A 20,007-nucleotide genomic window follows, 5' to 3' on the forward strand; every position below is an offset into this window, starting at 1 on the left:
ACCCCTTGTTTTAGTAGTTTATCCAATTCAGCGTCTAGTTTTGGTCGAATAGCAAATGGAACTCTACGTGGTTTTAATCTGATTGGGACTGCCTGGGGGTCAACGGTGAACAAGATGAGGGTTCCATTATAACACCCCAGCTCCTCGCTGAACACATCTGCGTAGTCAGCGAATAAGGAGTCAGTGTCTGAGGTTGAGACAGTATGGACTCCTGTTAACCCTAGGCCGAGGTGGGGAAACCAATCGAGCCCCAATAAGGTGGGTAGATTGCCGTTAACTACCACTAGAGGTAGGTGGCCTTTAAAAGCTCTAAAACTGACAAAGAACTTGCCTCTGCCGATCACGGGAATGGCCTTCCCCTGGTAGTCCTTCAGACCGAACTGGCATCTCTGAAGCCGGGTAGTAGATAGGCTGGGGTGGAGTCTCTTGAGGGTGTTCCACGAGATTATTGAGAGCGCTGACCCTGTGTCAACCTCCATGTGGCACGGTTTACCTTCTAGGGAAACGGAGAGAGAAATTTTACTAACAGAGTGGCAAGTACGCCTGGCAAGGCGGTGCGTGCGACAGTTTAATACTTGCCTCTGTGGTCCCGGAGTGCGAGGACGGGGTCTTTGTGCAGCGCTTTGGGGGCTTGGCAGACTCTCGCAATGTGCCCCCCTCTTATGGCAGTTGTTGCAAACGGCTCCTTTAAACTTGCAGGTGGCCCTTTGATGTGATCCCCCACAGGCTAGGCACAGGGTGATGTGCTTGGGTGGACCGGTGTATTCATGTTTGGCCCCTACCTGCGACCGTCTGTCATTGGTGAGGCGATGGACATCGTTCTCATCGTTGGCCTTCCTCCGCTTCCACCTCTTCGGAATGGACTGGGAACGCTGCTAGCTTGGCGCTTGGGACCTGAATTTCGGTGGCTGAGTTCGTAGCTAGCTCGGCTGCTAGGGCCTCCTCTACCGCTTGCGCGAGGTTGAGGTCTTTTTTAGCTAGCAGTCGCCTCTGTAGGTTGAGATCCTTGACCCCACAAACCAATTGATCGAGGAGCATGTCCTCCAGGTATGTTCCAAACCCGCAGTGCAGGGCTGCTGTTCTGAGGGCGGCCATATATTGGTTGATGGTCTCCTTACTAGATTGCTTCCTCATTCGGAACGTGAACCGCCTGGCGATTTGTGAAGGCCTGGGAGCGTAGTGGTTTGTGAGGATCTCAAGCAACTCGGACCACGGAACGTTTTTTAATTCTCTCGGCACCACGAGTGCTGCAGCGGTATCGTAAACGGTGGCTCCGCAGTAGATTAGGAAATAGGATTTTTTCCGATGCTCTCCCGCATCCGACAGGCCGACCGCATCGATGTAATGATTGAAACGGTTCTTATACGATTCCCACTTCTCTTCGTCTGGTTTAAACGCCGGGAATACTGGATTGGAACTCATGGTGCTGGAACGGCTGGGCTACCTGCGGGAGAAATCTCTCTGGGACTACGAACGCTCGTGAGTTACTAGTGATATCAGCTCTGGAGAGGTTTTTCGCTACCCTCTCTTTCTCTCTCTCTGGGTTACCACGTTGGCTGCTAGCCGTTGGAGGTGTCTTGATTCGCGCCAAAAAAGTGGGCGTTAGTGACTCTCTACAGCGCTGTGCTGTGATTCCTACTGGCTCGAAATTCAAATGACACCCGTTTGAATTTCGCGCCAAATGCAGAGCGGCTGCGGCTCGCAGCGCTTCACTTTCCCCGTAGCGAGGCTAACAAGCGGCTACAGACGCTTCTAACTTTTTGACTCAGACCGCTTTCTCTGGCTGCGGATCTGCGTTTGCTCTTTTTGATCGCTCGTTTCGCTAGCTGACCGCTCTCTCTGGCTGCGGATCAGCGTTTCCCTTGTTACCAGCCGATCGCTCTCTCTGGGCTGTAGATCGGTGGCTAGTGACTCAGCGGTTGCAAGGTGCTTCTGGTAGCCATCTCACCCTCGTCGCCAGTGTTAAGTTTGAGCAATGAGAGGCTGAACCAGAGCATGAGTGCAACAGTACTTTATTTACAAATAAAGGGCTGACCGTGCTTGCCAAGCCTGGAACTGGCTCGCAGCAATCAGCAGCCAGTTGGACCCCGCAGCCTGCTTTTATAGCTGGCTGCTGGGGAGAACTGACCAATGGGAATGGGGGAATAACGCCCACACAAGTGAGTGGACCTGAGTGAGAACTCCTTGAGTCCTCAGGACATAACAATTACTTATCCACTTTCCTCCCTGGGGCAGGAATAACTGATCATTTTATTTCTATGAAATTGTATAATCACTATGGAGTTGTTGGTTGTTTGCTTGCATGAACAAGTGTGAGTTTGTTGCCTATTTAATGCTTATCCTGGCAGTTTTGGTAGGTATGTAGTTTTTTCCTTGGTGATTCCTTGATTAAAATATTGTTTTCTGCCTGATTGCTTGTCTCGTACTGATCCCTGCTTATCTGAATATGGGCTGTTGATATGCTACAGTATTTTTGTTTCCTTTCTAGGTTTTTTATTTCCTTTTTTTAATGGTGTATGGATGTGGTTTATGTCCACATGTCTATTGAGGGTTGATTTGTCTGAACGCCAAACTTCCAGGAATTCTTTAGTATTTGGGGGTTTGTCTTTGTCTATGATGCGAATAGTTTTGTAGCTGAGACTGTCCATGTATTGTGAGATTAAGTTTTCCTCCTGTATTCAGACAGCTAGTTGGTGTTAATATATAGCAGAGGTGTCAAACTGGTGGCCTATGGGCTGGATGTATCACACGCAGGTCAGAGGTGGTATTCAGCAGGTTCTGACCAGTTCTGGGGAACTGGTAGCAGAAATTTTGAGTAGTTTGTAGAACCGGCAAATACCACCTCTGACTGGCCCCGCCTCCATCTATTCTCTGCCTCCTGAGTCCCTGTTGATTGGCTGGGTCTTCTTTTGTTGCCCTGCACAGGAGAACAGACCTGGAAAGCAGGTTAGTGGGGTGGGGAGGGAATGGGATTTTACAATATCCTTCCCCTGCTACGCCCACCAAGCCACACCACACCCACAGAATTGGTAGTAAAATTTTTTGAATCCCACCACTGGTGCAGGCCACACCCATGCCAGCTCCACAAATGGGAAAAATGTAAAAGGTCATGTGATGGCAAAGGTGATGCTGCAAGTTTGACACCCGTGATGTATAGAATGATGTTCATGTATATTCTGTATTTTTGAAGCAATCCATTTTGATGATTTTCACATTGCTGTATGCAACATAGTGTAATTATTTGCTTCATGTAGAAATATTTTTATTAGCTCTGGATTTTATATCACCAAGTTTTCATTCAGTGACTTTTTTTTAGTTCTGAGAGAGTAAAATATAGCAATAGCAATAGCACTTAGACTTATACACCGCTTTATAGTGCTTGAAGCTCTCCCTAAGTGGTTTTACAGAGTCAGCATATTGCCTCCAACAATCTGGGCCCTCATTTTACCCACCTCGGAAGGATGGAAAGCTGAGTCAACCTTGAGCCTGGTGGGATTTGAACTGCCAAATCACAGGCAGCAGAAGTGGCCCACAGTACTGCACTCTAACCATTGCACTACCAAGGCTCATTTTTCTATTCTTTAATGCTTGTTTACATTTCTTTCTTACTTATTGATTATACTAGAAGCCTTTTAAAAGGTCACAACCTTTCTGCATGCATTAAAAGGAAATCTCAGGGTAGGAATGTGGATATTCTTAAAATTTTTCCCTGTTATATTTACAATCTGTAAATACAGCACTGGAAGATCCACAATGTGCATAAGCCTGAACCAGTAACAATTGAATCAGAATATCTGATTTGAATTTTATAGATTAATATTGTCATCTATTAATGTTCTCATGACTGTTTTGTTTTTCCCATTCTTTCTATGCTATGAAGAGTGACCGTAAGTGAATGCATTATTAATTTGTTCCTAAATTAAATTAGAAAATAAGTAAATGAATATAATAGAGTTTACTTCTTTTATGAAAAATAACATCATATATATTATTTGTTTCAGTGTAATTCACACCCTAAATATATTGCACAATTTCTCTCTCCAATGACTGTGTTATATATACTATTATCATTGTACAATCTCTTGATGTATGTCAGAATTGTTTTTGTGCTAGTAGAGGTGCCTTTTTGGATTAATTTCCTGAGATTTGATTCTTATTAATATAAACTGACAACATGATCTGACAAAGTGATCTGCTAACCTTGCTCTTCTTAACCTTCAAGAAAATTCATCTATGCATCTCTCAAAAACTGCCAGTGACAAAATATAGCTATCCTGAAAAGCTATTAATAGGAATATGATTGTACTGTTATTAGAGGATAGAAGGGAAAAAATAGGTTGTTAGACAAGCCTGACTCAGAGTGAATCTTAATTTAAATTATTAGGAAATTGACATTAAAAGACATTCATTTGCTCAATCAATATTTTTTTCCAGTACACAGGCCTTTCACATATGCCAAACCACTTTGATACCTGACAGATGTGACCAAGCAAATTGTAGCTATGTCCGCTGCTATTTGCCAATGCCTAACAGAATGTATTTTGTGTATTTAACGCATGAAAGTACTGAGATAGAAGCCAAAAGGGGGTCATTTTTTCCTCACTAATGGAGTGCAAGGCTATTCTGAGGTGATCATCCTGTCTATCACAAGTTGAGTGAGTCATTTGACAAGACAACACATTGATTTTTTTCCCACCCTAGGATGATAATGATGAAAAAAAGGCAGTATTTTCTTTGGACTTTATATAAAGTGATGCATCACAAACAGAAGTTGAGAACTGGTATATACTTGAGTACTAGTTACTATAGCCCTAGTAACCACCAGTTAGTGTACATATACATATACAGCTAGTTCTCAACTTACAACTATAATGGAGCCCCAAATTTCTGTTGTTAAGTGAGACATTTTTTGAATGAGTTTTGCCTCACTTTACGACCTCTCTTGTAATAGTTGTTAAGAGAACTATAGCAGTTGTTAAGTAAGTCTGGCTTCCCCATTGATTTTGCTTGTCAGGAGGTTACATGACCCTGGGACACTGCAACCGTCATAACTATGAGTCAGTTGCCAAGCTTCCTAATTTTGATCACATGACTATGGGGATGCTGCAAAGGTCATAACTATTAAAAACAGACATAAGTCATTTTTTTCAGCGCTTTGAACAGTCACTAAATGAACTGTTGTAAGTTGAGGGCTACCTGTACATATACCAGAGGTGGTATTCAGCAGGTTCTGACCAGTTCTGGAGAACCAATAGTGGAAATTTTGAGTAGTTTGGAGAACTGGCAAATACCACCTCTGACTGACCCCGCTCCCATCTGTTCTCTGCCTCCTGAGTGCCAGCTGATCAGCTGGGTCTTCTTTTGTTGCCCTACATAGGAGAACGGAGCTGGAAAGCAGGTTAGTAGGATTGGGAAGGAATGGAGATTTTGCAGTATCCTTCCCCTGCCATGTCCACCCAGCCACGCCCACCAACCATGTCACATCTATCAAGCCACGCCCACAGAACCGGTACTAAAAATTTTTGAATCCCACCACTGACATATACGTATATGTGTTCACACATACACACACAGAGAGAGACACCAGATAGTATATATAGGTAGTATATACCAGGGCTGTCAAACTTGCAGCCCGCAGGCCAGATGTATCACGTGCTGGCCATGCCCACACCCATTTTAGAGAAGGGGGAAATGTTGCAACACATCACATGAACACCGCCGTGATGATGTGAGTTTGACACCTCTGATATGCACTATCTATATATACTACTAAAACTCTTGTTTCTGTAACATTTAATTGGGTGAATCACAGGGCAACAATTTTTGAACCAAAGTACTTCAAATGGGTTAACTAACTTTTAGAATGCATCTAAAATCTGGCACTCATAACTCCCATAAGATTGAAATTTGGTAAAGTTGTGATATTTCCAGAGTTGCTACCCTGCTGCACAGAGGTTCAGTATACCAATCTCATTCTAGCCCTCTATAGGCTTGGTGGAGTAGTCTCTCCATCGACTGTCATGCTTGGTCAGCCGCAATCAAGTCAGCAGGAGATTGGAAGAGGCTTCCACTCTGATTATGTTTTTTCTTTTGATCATTCTATTTCTCTGCTTAGGTAAGGAAATTTAATATGAATGAAGTGCCAGCATTTTTGCTACTCACACTACAGCCTCTTCCTTCTCCATATTTGGCTGTGCCTCCTCCTTCTGGGTTGGTTCTTTTGATTCCATTGGTTGTTTAGCTTTAGAAGGCTCAGGTCCTGGTTCTGAAGTTTTTGCTTCATCTACAATTAAATAATTATAATATTGTTATGCAAGCATGTTCTTGCACTCAGAATATTAATTCTTAAAAACCAAAGAACAATAGCAACAGAGAAAATATAGCTAGAAGAATAACTTAAACTCACAAAAATCAGCATTAGGTACTGTAGATACTAAACGTTTGTTGCCTGTCTCTTCTAGAGTTTTTCAATCTAGGGAGCTCCTGATATGTTGGAATACACTTTGCATCATCCTCTGCCATTTCTAGTGTATGTTTAAAATTGGGAGTATGGGATTATAAAAGGTAAACTATCTGTTTTGTACTTAGCAATTGAGCAATTATGCCTACAGCTTTAGGACAGAACCTAAATAAGCAAAAAAGAAAGAAGGATATTTTAAGGGGTAATGGCAGATTATTGTTGTGGAGTTTTCCTGAAGGTGACAGAGAAATTCATCAAATTAAAAAAAAACAAAACACTTCAGACAGCTGGTCAAAGAATTGTTCCAGGTCAAGTCCTTGGAACAAGATCATCTGCTGAAAAATGATAGAAACTAAGAACATGATAAAGGAAGGTAGTATGGAGTGTTATTAAGAGACTGCTAAATCAACTCACAATAACTTTCTTTTTTCTGCATGGTCGATGCCCAGATAGAAGTATCTGTAATCCTTGAGACATATGGAGGGAAGAATTGCTATTTGTTCCTTAAGCTTTATACTCAAATATTGGCAAGTCCCATGGAGCTGAGAAACCCAAGAAATGAGAACCTTACATATTTCAGAAAGGATCTTGAATACTAAGCAGTGTTTTAAAAAACATTAATCTTGAAAGTGAGAAGAGAAATTCCCAGGAAGATATATACCAAGGTGGTAATGGCATTCACAGTTAATGTATAATAAACATTTCAAAAGAGAAACTGCATTTTAAAAAAAATAGAGATTATCAATGGGAATAGGAGGAATCTCTCTCTGTGTGTCAGGTTTATTGATGTGCAGCCTGAAATAACAAATTCTTTATCCTCAATCTGATGGTTCAGATTGATTCCTTTGGTCCTTTAGGATCATTCTTTGAGCTGTTCTCCTACTTGTCAGTCTTCTTTTTCCTCCAAAGGAGATCAGGAATCCTGATTTTCACAATTTATATGCTTTTATAAATGAGTTGGTAAAATCTGTCACAAGAGTGTGAAGCCCTAAATTAGACTAGTCTTAATACTTATACTTGAAAATGTATTCAAAACGACATGTCTCTTGTACTTCAGTAGCTTGTCTGGACAAATTATTTTCCTGATGACCATGGCTCCCAGGAATGTCAGTACACTATTTCCTTTTTTAATATTATGTTCTGAAAGTGGGTTTACAGCTTCAATATTTATCCCCATGGCTGGATTCTTTCCCCAAATCCAACTCACCAACATCACTTATTTAACAGCTGCACAATATGAATGATCATTAGATCAGGGGACTTCAACCTTGGCAACTTTAAGATTTGTGCACTTCAGGTCCCAGAATTCCTCAGCCAGCTTTGCTTGCAAGCTTTGCTGGCTGAGGAATTCTGGGACCTGAAGTGCACAAATCTTAAAGTTGCCAAGGTTGGAGACCCCTGCACTAGATGGTAGCTAAGCGGCATAATAATTCAATTCTTTGCTGCCATCTAGTGGTTAATCAGTTGATCCATAAATATCTATGGAGGTTCTCATCCAAGGAACTAATTCAGTGCAGAGTTGTTGAGACATTTGTTAAGTGGGTTTGTCTCCATTTTACAACCCTTTTTGCCACAGTTGTTAAGTGAATCACTGCAGCTGATAAGTTATTAGTCTGCTTGTTTAGTAAATCAGGCTTCCCTATTGACTTTGCTTGTCAAAAGGTTGCAAAAAGGTGAACACATGACCTTGGGACATAGCAATGGTCATAAATAGGAACCAGTTGCCAAGCATTGGAATTTTGATCACATGATCAAGGTTGTAACTGTGAAAAATGGTCATAAGTCACTTTATTCAGTGCCATTGTAACTTTGAATGGCCATTAAATCAACCGTTGTAAGAAAAGGACTACCTGTATTGCATTCTACACCTCTCTTGTATTAAATAAAAGGAAGGGGAATTCTGCATTTTTCAAAGTAGTTGGAATCCCCAACACCAATCAACTTAGAAAATGTATAAACAATATCAATATCAAAATAGCCCGTAAGAGCACATTTTCAAAAAAACTAAAATGACTACTTTAATCCGACAATGAAGATTAGGTATAAACCTAAACCTATATATGTATTTAAATGGTTGAAGCTTCCCAAGCAACAAATGAATGAGGAAATCTCTTCAAATAAGCCTTCAAAATAGCATAGTAGATTTTTAAAAGCATATTTTAGGAGTATGCCTGTGCAGTGTGTGTGTGTGCGTGTACATTGCAAAACATTTCAATATTTCATTTTCTCCTACTACTAAGTTTACTACTCTTATCCCACCTATATTTCCTAGTTTAATAACAATATATTTATTTTTGGAAGAAACCATAACACTCACTGACAAGTTTTCCCATTAAATCCTGTTGTTGATTTATTGTCCTTATTCCATGAAGAACAGATGAAATGAAAGAATTTGACTCAATTCTTGTTCAGTGGACAGTGCAAACATTGGAAAATAAAATCTTTTACCGGATTACTGATTTTTAAATCAGTGGGAAATTGCTCTCATTGAACAATTAATATAATATTGATTTTGAAATGCTCTGAAGTGAAGAAAACATTATTCAAATGTCATCAGCATTTATTAGCTATCTTAACGATTTTTTTTCTAAGAGTTATTTTTGTTGGTACAAATGTTAGTCTGAATAGAATTCACAATATTTAAAATGTTTATGTTTCTCCTTAAGATCACATATACTTCCAAAAATGCTTTTTCAGGACACGACTGGACTTTGTTTTTTTAAAGACATTTCACTTCTCCTCCAAGAAGCTTCAGAAGCTTCTTGGATGAGAAGCAAAACATCTTCCAAAAAACCAAAAACCAAAATCCAGAAATTCCAGTTGCCTCTTGAAAAAGCACTTTTGGGGTGGGATTCAAATTTCTTAACAACCATTTCTGTGGGTGTGGCCTAATTTGTGGGTGTGGCTTGGTGGTCATGTGACTGGGTGGGCATGGCTTGTATGTAAATATTATAAACATTTATGTAAATATTGATTTTTTATCAAAAGAGAGCAACTTTTACCCAAAAGCAGGCAAAGCAGGCAGGGAGATTGAGTTGCTCACAGAATCACAGATTCACTTAGAGATCTACCTATCTGCAATTGGCTACCTGAGTCTGTCACATAAAAATTGCTTGCAAGCAAACTCACAAAATTAACTCACAACACACCATGTAGGTAAATATTGAATTTTTTATTTTAAAAAAGAGCAACTTTTACCCCACAGCAGGCAATGCAGGCAGGCAGATTGAGTTGCTCACAGAATCACAGATTAACTTAGAGATCTATCTATCTGCAGTCGGCTACCTGAGTCTGCACTGAAAAGCTTCAGTCCTAAGGAAGAATTGGCTTTGCTTTTAGATTAGCTAAAAAGCAAGAAAATCAAGGATTTCCTGCTTTCTAGCTAATCTAAATCTCCTGGCAGAACAGAACAGCTGATGGGCGGGAAAAAAAAGAAAAAATAGCAACTTACCAAACCAAGCAAGTTGGATGGCTTGCATGCCAAGTAAGGAGTGAGTGGGCAGGGAGGGGTAGGGCCAGCCAGTGGAGCGATTTGCTGGTTCTCCGAACTGGGACAATTGTGTGTGCAGTGATTGCAGGAAATCATCGGCTGTGCTGCCTGGACAGTTGACAAGTGCTACGCTTGGGTGCGCAAACTTTGAAACTTTCCTGCTTTTTCAACCTCAGCTGTGCCATGCAAAGCAGCTGAGGAGGGAAAAGCAGTGAATAAAGGACAGCCTAGAGCCTGGACAGGTGGATGGGCCAAACACTGAACTGGTTCGGTGTCAGCTGCTCTTTGCAGCTACAGGTTCTATAGAACCGGGCTGAACTGGTAGCATCCTACCCCTGCTTTGGGGCAACCATGAACTGGATGACTGAAAATCCCCATAGACATTACATACATGCCTAATTTTTTTAGTATTGTCTCTTTTTCTATCCTTTATCTGTGATTTGTATTTGCTTGTTGTTATATATTTGTTCTTTCAACTCATTATTTGTATAGTAGCTTTAAACAATGCAGATGTTAATGTAGGTGTAAAATGCAAATTTGAGGAAGAGAGCATTTAACTGAATTATTGAGAAAATGTCCTTTAAATGACATTTAGCTACTCTGCAATGATTAATTTTTCTAGTTCTTCTTAGTTGGTATTTCATCTGTATTGCTATGAAACATAAGTTACTGTCATCAGTGTGTTGCACTGCAAAAAGGAGATACAGTATAACCTTAATCAAAGCAAAATGATTATAGGAAAATGTCTTGGCAGTGTATTCTTAATGTATAAATCTGCACCCTTCATTGTAAACTGTGGTTTTTAATTTGCCTGGGATTATAAGAAACAGTCAAGCCATAAATAAGACTTTTAGATTCATTGGACTTAATTAATCCTATGTTTATTCCTGTTATTCATACTGAGTTATTTGAGATGGTGTCCAGTCCAAACAAACATTTGGCTTGAAACAAATAATAGGTTAGATTTTTCTTTTAAAAGGAAGCTATGCTGCAGTTCTGTCAAATCATATGTCCATCTTGCTTTATGCCTTTGAATTCCACAGACTGAGAGGAGCTGAAGATTGTTGAGTATCTATTGTCCTACCTGTTCTAAAAACAATTTGATAAGCCTCTCACAACTCACAGGTTTTATTAGAATAATGAGTCTCTTAGGGGTTTTTGGAAATTGGCAATTTTATAGTGACTGAATGCGGCTTTGAAATAATCTTTTGTTTTCCCAGTCCAGACAGGAAACATGCCAAAAAGTAGGTTTTCTTATAAGTGCTACTAGAGGCTACAGATTTTACAATCAAGTTTTTAACTACTTTTGTTTTTGGTATCTTTAAAAAAAAAAGGAGGCTAGAACAAAGTTTATTTTGGAATTAAATACTATGTCTCCTGTTCTTTTCTTGACTTGGAGACCTCAGAAGGCTAGAGGCTGTTTCTTTGATATAGTCAAAAAGAAGGCTGTGAAAATATTTACAGACTCCTCACAATCTGGACATAAACTGTTTCAACTCCTACCCTCAAAATGATCCTATAGAGTACTGCACACCAGAACAACTAGACACAAGGACAGTTTTCCCCCAAATGCCATCACTCTGCTAAACAAATAATTCCCTCAACATCATCCAACTATTTACAAAATCTTCATTACTATCACTATTACTCTTCTTATCACTCCTTATCACTCATCCCCTCCAATTTGTGACTGTATGACTATAACTTTGTCACTTGTATCCTTATGATTTATATTGACTGTCCCTAGTATGATTTGATTGCTTATTGTACCCTATGACTATTACTAATTTTGTATCTGATGATTCTTAACTGTTGACGAATGTATCTTTTCTTTTATGTACATTGAGAGCATTTGCACCAAGACAAATTCCTGTTGTGTCCAATCACACTTGGCCAATAAAGAATTCAATCCAATTCAGTTCAGTTCAGTTCAGTTCTGTTCTGTTCTTCACTACATACCAATCCGAGAGATGAGAATTCTTTTTTAAAAAATTATAGTTATTATTATTATTAAATAATTATAACTAAAATATATCAAGAAAAAAGAAAAAGAAAAAATGTACAGAAAAGAATACAATTTAAGAAAGAAGTTAAAGAAGTGACCTCCCCTTTCTTTACAGAAATCACAAATAAATTCAATATCCTTCTTCCCTCCTTATCATTACAGTAATCCCCTTAGTTGATTTTTGAGGCAGAGAAACACTGGCAATGCCCTTCAAGTCAAGGTGACTATCACTCAAAGTCAGCCAAGTTACTGTGGTCCCTGACATAGATATTCTATGTTGTAAAAATACAATTTATAGAAGTTGCAATTTGCTTACTATGATGGCATCCCTAATATTAATAAAGGACTGTAACTCAAGTTTGAAATGAGAGGACCTGTTGCTCCCAAACTTGGTTAGCTTCTTGCAGATGTTTCATTGCCCAACTAGGTAACATTATCAATGTTTCACTGATGGATAAATGAAACGTCTGCAAGAAAAAAACCAAGTTCAGAGAACACAAAGGACCCCCCTCGCCCCCAATATTCCACCTGAAGCAGCCATTTCATTCAGCCTAAGCGGAACTGACCACTTTCTTTAGGCTGCTTCTTTCTAAATCCCATCATTTACACATGACATGTTCTAAGAATCTAAATCACTTTCTTCTCATCCTCTGAGATAACAAGGCCCACTGGTATAGCTGTCTTAATTAAGAGCCTATTTCTGAAATCACATTGAGAGGGGGAGAATCAGGAAAAGTACTTTACATAATTAAAGTCCGTCTTTATCTTCCCTTCATATTCCATCCAATACAAAAGCTTCAGCTGTTCTCTGTGCTAGAGCAGCAAAAGGGAAATTCTAAGCAGGCAAGTTTTGCATTTCAGACTCATTGCAGGTACCAACATCCATTGTATGAAATTCTCTTGTCTTGATTCTTGGAAAATTTATTTGAAAAAAAAAAGCACTTTTTTATGTAAAAAGGAATGTCACACCTTTAAAATATGAACAGTAAAACTAAGCACCTGTAAACATAGATGCAAACATTTTATATTTCAGGGCTGACTTGATTTTGGAGAGATTCTATGAGTGTAAAGTGCTGTTTTGGTTCCTTTGGGGGAAAAAGAGATAAAAGTTCTGTAACAGAAGATGCTATGAGTTTTGTTTATTTAATTCATTGCAGTTGCTGATTGACTCCAAATTGATTCTGAGCAACTCACAATAAAATAAACCATAAAAACATAATACAAAGCAAATATTGTTACAAAAACACAACACCATTATTATTGCTACTTTTAATTATTTGTTTGTTTGTTTTGAATAACTCTCTGCAGTTTTCCTGTCAAGATTTTGGAAGTGGTTTGCCATTGGCTCCTTCCTAGAGAAAGTGACTGCCTCTAGTTGATTCAGCTGGCTTCCTGCCTAAGGTTGGACTAGAATTCAAGATCTTCTAGTTTACTGCCTGAAACAATCCACTACAATAAAGTAGCTGTCTCTGCTATTAAATCAAAATCTTCATAATATTGTTTACTTAACTCAGTGTTTTCCTACCTGCATATTTTGAGTGGATTTCAAGTAACTCTCCAACCACATAATCACTGTCAAGAATTATAGTGATTGAAGCCCACGCATGAGGAACTTTATATTTAAAAAAAAAACGCTTTATTGAGAATAATGGTGGTATTTAATGTTAAATAATCACTTCTAATGTTTTCTAAAAATCACTTCTAAAGCTCTTATCACTTGCAGTAATGAAACATATTGATAGATGTTTTACTCTGTTTTTCCCTTGTAAATGAAGATGTGTACATAGAATCAGATGAATTGCTTTTAAAAGACTATTGATAATTATGGATACTTTAAATTCTTTAAATTCCATAATTAGTTCATATTATCAGGAGACAAAGTATATGTGTTAGTAATATAACATACAAATATTTGAGGTGAACCTCTGGTATATTTTTATAGTCATTCATGCATTTCTAATGTTTGCTCCAAAAATAATCCAAATGAAATTTTGGTTATAAATTTCAGGTATGTAAGTATATTCTTCTGCCCACTACCCACAGTTAACCAGAGTATATATTTTGCAGCTGAATTATTTATAATGAATATATATTGAATATATTTGTTTGCTTTGAGGCTATATTGAATATATTTGTTTGCTATGAGACTGGACACCTGCCTCCTGATATTACAACTTGCCATATGTTTTAATCATAAACAGATTGTGAACCAGCAGTACAATATGGCTGCTGAAATAAAAAATAACTAATCACATAAAATCTTAAAATTCATTTAGAGCAGCATAGCTTTTAGATCATAAAAAGTCATCATTGGCTTCACTAAGATTACAGGCATTTAAAAAGTTTATCTCTAAAAAGGCAGGGGCCATAGACCCAGGTGGTAAGAGTAGTGCTGTAGTTATTCTCTGTACTTCAGGACTACAGTCCAAATTCTACAAAACAAAGCAGAGGAGGCTTCCTTTCTCCTCTTCCTCCTTTTGCTCCTCTGAAAGAATTTAAAAGCAACTAGAAACATGGAAAATCAATCGGCAGGGAGCAAGGAAGTGTTACTGTTATGTGCCTAGTTGAAGGGATGTAGAATTACTATTAATCAGTTACTATTAATTACTATTAATCAGTAAGATCTGAAACTACCTAAATGTAGTTAAAGAACAGCTGAAAGAACTGGACCATTTAGCATGAACAAGAAAATACAGTAATTAAGACATCAACACTGTTTTCAACTATATAGAAGTAACCCTGGAAGAATGGAACATACTTGTTCTATATTATTACCAAACAGCAATACTAGAACCAAAATCTGAGAATTCTATATGTTGCCTTCTATGACTTAAACTTCTGATTTTGCAATTTAACTAAAAAGCTAAACTATCTTAGAAAAACAGTTCAAGATCAACTAAGATAGGTTGCTACCTGCTGTGTGTATACGTATACACTATTGGGGATAGTCAGTGTAATGATAATTAACTGTTCAGACAGAAATCATGTACACCAGGTGTGTCAAACTCAAGGCCTGTGGGCCAGATCCAGCCCACGGGGTGCTTAGATCTGACCTGCAGGACCGCCCTGGAAACAGTGAAGGACTAGCCCACAGTGCCTTTGCAGCAAAAATGGTGCTCAGGAGCCTATTTTTGCTGGCCGAGGGCTCGGTCCTTCACAGGTGTCCCCAACATGAGTGACACACCCACACCCACCCTGGCCACACCCACCCTGGATCTGAGATCAAACACAACCCTGATGTAGCCCTCAATGAAATCGAGTTTGACACCCCTGATGTACAGTATTTCAACAACAGCTAATCTTGAGTTTTTCATCTGGGCAGATAAATATTGTTCAGTTATAAGTAAACTTTCTGAAATTGTAAGTTTTATTTCAAAGAAAAATTCTTTCTGTCTTCCTTTTATTCTAAATAGTATAAAAATATAACTGATTGTGTTTGTCTAGCTGCTATATCGCATTCATTGTTAATTTCCATTCCTAGCAAAAATGTCTCAAATAGATTTATCCTCCAATATAATAATTTATGGAGCTAAGGGTTGAACTGTGGGATCCTTGGGGTTCTCTGAGCTTGATTGTTTTCCTGCAGACATTTTGTTATCAGACTAGGTGACATCTGTGCTGAAGCTCAGAGAGCACAAAGGACTTCACAGATTTATCCTCATTTAGATTGACCCCAGCATCTTCCAAAGAAAGTACATCAGTCATATACTTTTTGTCAACTTTTTCCAGAGAAGAATTCACATTCAACATGTCTTTATGATCGTTAAAAACTGTAACCTCTCACTTTTCAAACAAAACAAAACAAAACAAAAACTTTCGGGCAACTTTCCTTATGAGAAGATATCCATTACAAAAAAATATCTGTCAGTTTTGAAAAGGAATGCAAACTTAGGTTATGTCTCTTAATAACACAATATCTTCGAAGATCCATGCCCTGAGAGATACTGGCATCTCCTGAATGAAATCAGAAACCACAGAGAGACCACTTACTAAGATGTGTATACTGTCTGTCAGGTTTTACAAAGAATTGTGAATCACTTACTGTAGACTGATTTCTAGACAGTATTAACTATTCTCAGGAAAATTGGACTTTGAAGACTAGACTGAGCATAGACCCTAGTATAACCTTAAACTTTCAACAAATATTTATGTAGTAATGAATGAAGTGAAAAGGATAATCAGTTTGTGTATATGTATAAAGTGTTCTCTCATGGTTTTGTGCTATCACCTAGCTTCAGGGATGGGATTCTACTGGTGCTGACCAGTTTGCGCGAACACATTGCTCCGAGGATCAGCTGGCAGTTTGCTGTGATGGGCATGTGAGCCTGCCTCCCACCCCTGCTTTTTCCTGAGCTTTATTTCCTTTTGTTAGAGCACAGCCGATTCATGTGGCAGAGTGGTTTGCCTCAGCTGTTTTATTCACAGGGACTGCAATAGAAGGTAAGTATCGGAGCTTTTTTAAATGTGGAGCATGCATGAAAAGTGCGCATGTGCAGCATGCAATCACCAAACCAGTTGTTATACCAGTGGAATCGCACCCCTGCCTAGCTTTCATTTGTTGGTACAGTGGCTTAAAACTAAATCCCTGTTCTGTCCCAGCCGAAGTTTCCAAAAGCAAACACAGATAAATTCCAAAACTGAAACATTCACGGCTTTATTCCACAAATAACCCTCTTTGTAGATAACAGATGGCTTCCAGCCAGTTAGTCCAATAAATCAGAGTCTGTAATCATCACACTAACTCCTTTGAACTTTTGCCTTTTGCAAAGGCAAAAGCCATTTGAAACCAGACTTATATTCCCTAGAGGGAGGGGCCATTAATTAGCATTCTTACTCCCGAGTTGCCTGTGCTGCTCTTCCATGAATCATCCTCCTCTCACTCACACCCAGCACAGGCTTCTCGGGAACATCCACCTGATTGCTGCCGGCAAACCACAACAATCCCATTGTAATATAGCAGTGGGAAAAAAAGCCAAAACTTTTAAAAAGAATAATAACATTTTTGAAAACATTGGCCAGAGAAGTACATTTGGGGGATATCCATTACTAGAGTAACTCTAAAAGCAGTGAGTGGAAGTCCTTTACAGGTGATCTTAAGACAGCGGAAGTCAAAACAGGAACTACTACAACCTTTAAAAATGCTAACTATACTTCTGACACACTACCACATGAATAAAAGTAGTGATTTCATTTTACTTGGGTTTTGTCAAGAAAAGAACAATATTTGCTGAAAGATACATAATATTTACGTAATTTTTGTGACTTAGTTTCACTTTACATGGTTAGCGTTATCATGGTCATGTTGACATTTGCTTCCAAAATTCAACTTTGAAAATCTAGAAATTTAGAAAAATGTGTAAGAATACTGAGCTCCCTTAGCATATATTTGTTCAGGTACTCCAAAGATTAAGGATACTATACTTAACATGCAGCGGGAAACCATCTGCTATGGATAGTGGATACTTAAACCCATGGATTTAGCAATCTCCCAAACTTGCTATGGATGGTGATTTTGTTTTTGTGGAAGCCATTGGTTGTCAGTACTTTAGTCAGGGCTTAATCCACAAAAATACACTGAGACATAATGGAGACCTAGAAGATGAGCAGACCTATGGAACAGCTGTCCTGCCCTACATAAGAGGTACTACAGATAAAATCAGTAAGATACTACACAGGCATCACATCAAGACTGCCTTCAAAACAGAGAGAAAAATAGCAGCCATCCTTAGAAACCCCAAAGATAAAATTGACCTGGAAAACCAAGGCCCCCGTGCATCATGCCTGGCCACATACATTGGACAGACCAATAGAAGAATAAGTACCCGCCTGGATGAATACAAAAATGCAGTAAAAAAGCTGGAACACACTTCCTCACTAGTCCAACACATGAAAGCCACAGGTCATAGCATCAACTTCAATGGCACCAAAACCCTAGCCACTATAGAAAACCCCAGCCACAGAATTATCAGAAGAGAAGCCGTTTCATATTTTTGCCAGTTTTATGTTCTAAACCAGGGGTCTTCAAACTTCACAGCTTTAAGACTTGTGGACTTCAACTTCCAGTATTCCTCCTCCAGTCATTTTAGCTCAGGAATTCTGGGACTTGAAGTCCACAAGTCTTAAACTTGTCAAGTTTGAAGACCCTTGTTCTAAACCTATATGTACTTTTACATCATTCCCATCTATAGAACTGGCCTCAAATGACTCTCTCAACTTCTATTCCCCATGTTAGAATGATTAAAACTATTTTTATTGTAAATATCCTCCAAGAGAAGACATATTGGTTATAGCTAGAATTTCTTGTTTGGGTAGTTGACCCCAAAACAGATTTTCTTGGTTGATATGACTTTCTTTCAGGATCCTAACATTTTTGTATTCACTTGACCCACTGGGTATTTTGAACTCTCTGTAAGCAGACCACGATGTAGCTTAATTGGACACCAGAGGCTACTCTCCCTTCTTTGAAAAGACAGAGGCCAGGTCACCAAAATTTGCAATTTGTAATTGCTGTGTGCATTATATGATGTCAAGCAGAAAGTATCTGTTACTTATCGCTTTAATTTTCACATCTACATAATCAGCAGCAGTTTTTTCTTGAAAAAAGTCAGGTCAGTATGGAGATGGTTGGGTAAATCTAATTTTCAGTTTTCAGTTGTCAGGTTGCATTTTCTAATTAATCTCTCATTGTTCTCTGAATCAAATGAGTTGTGTTCTCAAGGGCTGTCTTTGTAAAAGAGTCTAAGAAAGAGCTGTATCACTAATATATTTTTATTGCACTTAGAAATTCTGTGATAGTCTTAAAGAGGCCATAGCTGTTACTCCATTGACTTTTTAGCTGATCCCCCAGTTTCACAAGCTGACTAAAGGTTGAGCCTGTTGGATAATTACTCTAATTCTTTGTCTCTAGCCAGATTTTGTTGTACCTTCATTTACAATATTACTGCAAAATAACAAGGCATTCAGGCCCATGACATCTCTGAGGGCATAAATGACATCATGTGAATCATAACTTTATTACACAAAAGATACAAATTACTCCTTTGTTTGATGATGTTATCATATACTTGAAGTTATTCTGGCTTCTAATTAATATTTTCATTCATACTCGTTCAATCTTTACAGGTTCCAACAACAAAAAAGCCTAGAGATAAAACTCCATCAAAATAGGCACCCCTCCCCCCATTGTTGAGGCATTCAACTATATATGGAATAGTTTTGACTTAGTATTGGTGCATTCTTCAAAGCTACAAACATGAAACCCATTATGGTTTAACATTTGTGTTACTGGGGCAATGAATATCTCTTTATACTTCTCTGCATTTTTTTTTTTTATACTAAGGGCTTTCCTTTAAGGAGAAGAAAGAAATAGGGTTATTAATCAAGCCTATAACACTCTCACTTTCATGTCCTTTTATCTTTTAATGAATATCAAGGATGCTCTGTGGGGAATGTGAATTCACTTTATTGAAGACTGGGTAAAATCTGGACCAGCAATATTCCTGGTGCTTGCTGTTTTCTGTCTGAATTCTATTATAACAGTAGAATCCTAAATTTAAGCAACTGTTTTTAATAGTTCAAGGTAAGAACTAAATGCATTTTTTTTTTGCAGTTCCACCTTTATTTTATCAATGATTGTGTCAATGTCATGCTTGATCACTGGAACATAGTAGCACGTAGCATGAGAAATATTGATACCTTTAGGCTTGTTTTTCAAACCTAAATCATTCAATCAAACATTCAATGTCTATGTCATTGTAATGCCTTCTATATAAGACCATTTGTGATGTAATTCTATATAAGATTTTATTCTATATAAAATCTATATAAGACCATTTGTGATGTAAGGCTGAGTATGTGTGAAATTTCTGTATGAGTTGGGTTCGTTTTAATTGCCTTAAAAACAAATTTTCTAACTAGAAGATCATTTCAGGGACAATGTAGCTATACAGCATAAGCATGTTCATGCTTTAGAGCTACTCAAGAATATTAGTATAATAACCTTCTTTCCTTCTAAGTAATTTTATATTTTATATCAGTAATTATAGTGGTCTA

The 20,007-nt window shown here is 38.4% G+C and overlaps 1 protein-coding gene and 1 long non-coding RNA gene across 2 annotated transcripts in view; both read right to left on the reverse strand.

Annotated features, from left to right (window-relative positions):
* LOC148126425 (uncharacterized) overlaps positions 1-20,007 on the reverse strand; it is a 402,020-nt gene that overhangs the window by 44,634 nt on the left and 337,379 nt on the right. The gene's annotated exons all lie outside the window — the stretch shown is intronic.
* The window catches only part of CNGB3 (cyclic nucleotide gated channel subunit beta 3), a 70,442-nt gene that overhangs the window by 42,590 nt on the left and 7,845 nt on the right, over positions 1-20,007 (reverse strand). Inside the window, exon 3 of the mRNA XM_087931484.1 lies at positions 6,163-6,283. Within this exon, the coding sequence (XP_087787610.1) occupies positions 6,163-6,283 (121 nt within the window). The remainder of the gene's footprint in view (positions 1-6,162; positions 6,284-20,007) is intronic.

Source organism: Pseudonaja textilis, chromosome 3, assembly GCF_049901715.1.
Source record: "Pseudonaja textilis isolate UNSWEBS1 chromosome 3, rPseTex1.2, whole genome shotgun sequence".
Classification (NCBI taxonomy): Eukaryota; Metazoa; Chordata; class Lepidosauria; order Squamata; family Elapidae; genus Pseudonaja; species Pseudonaja textilis.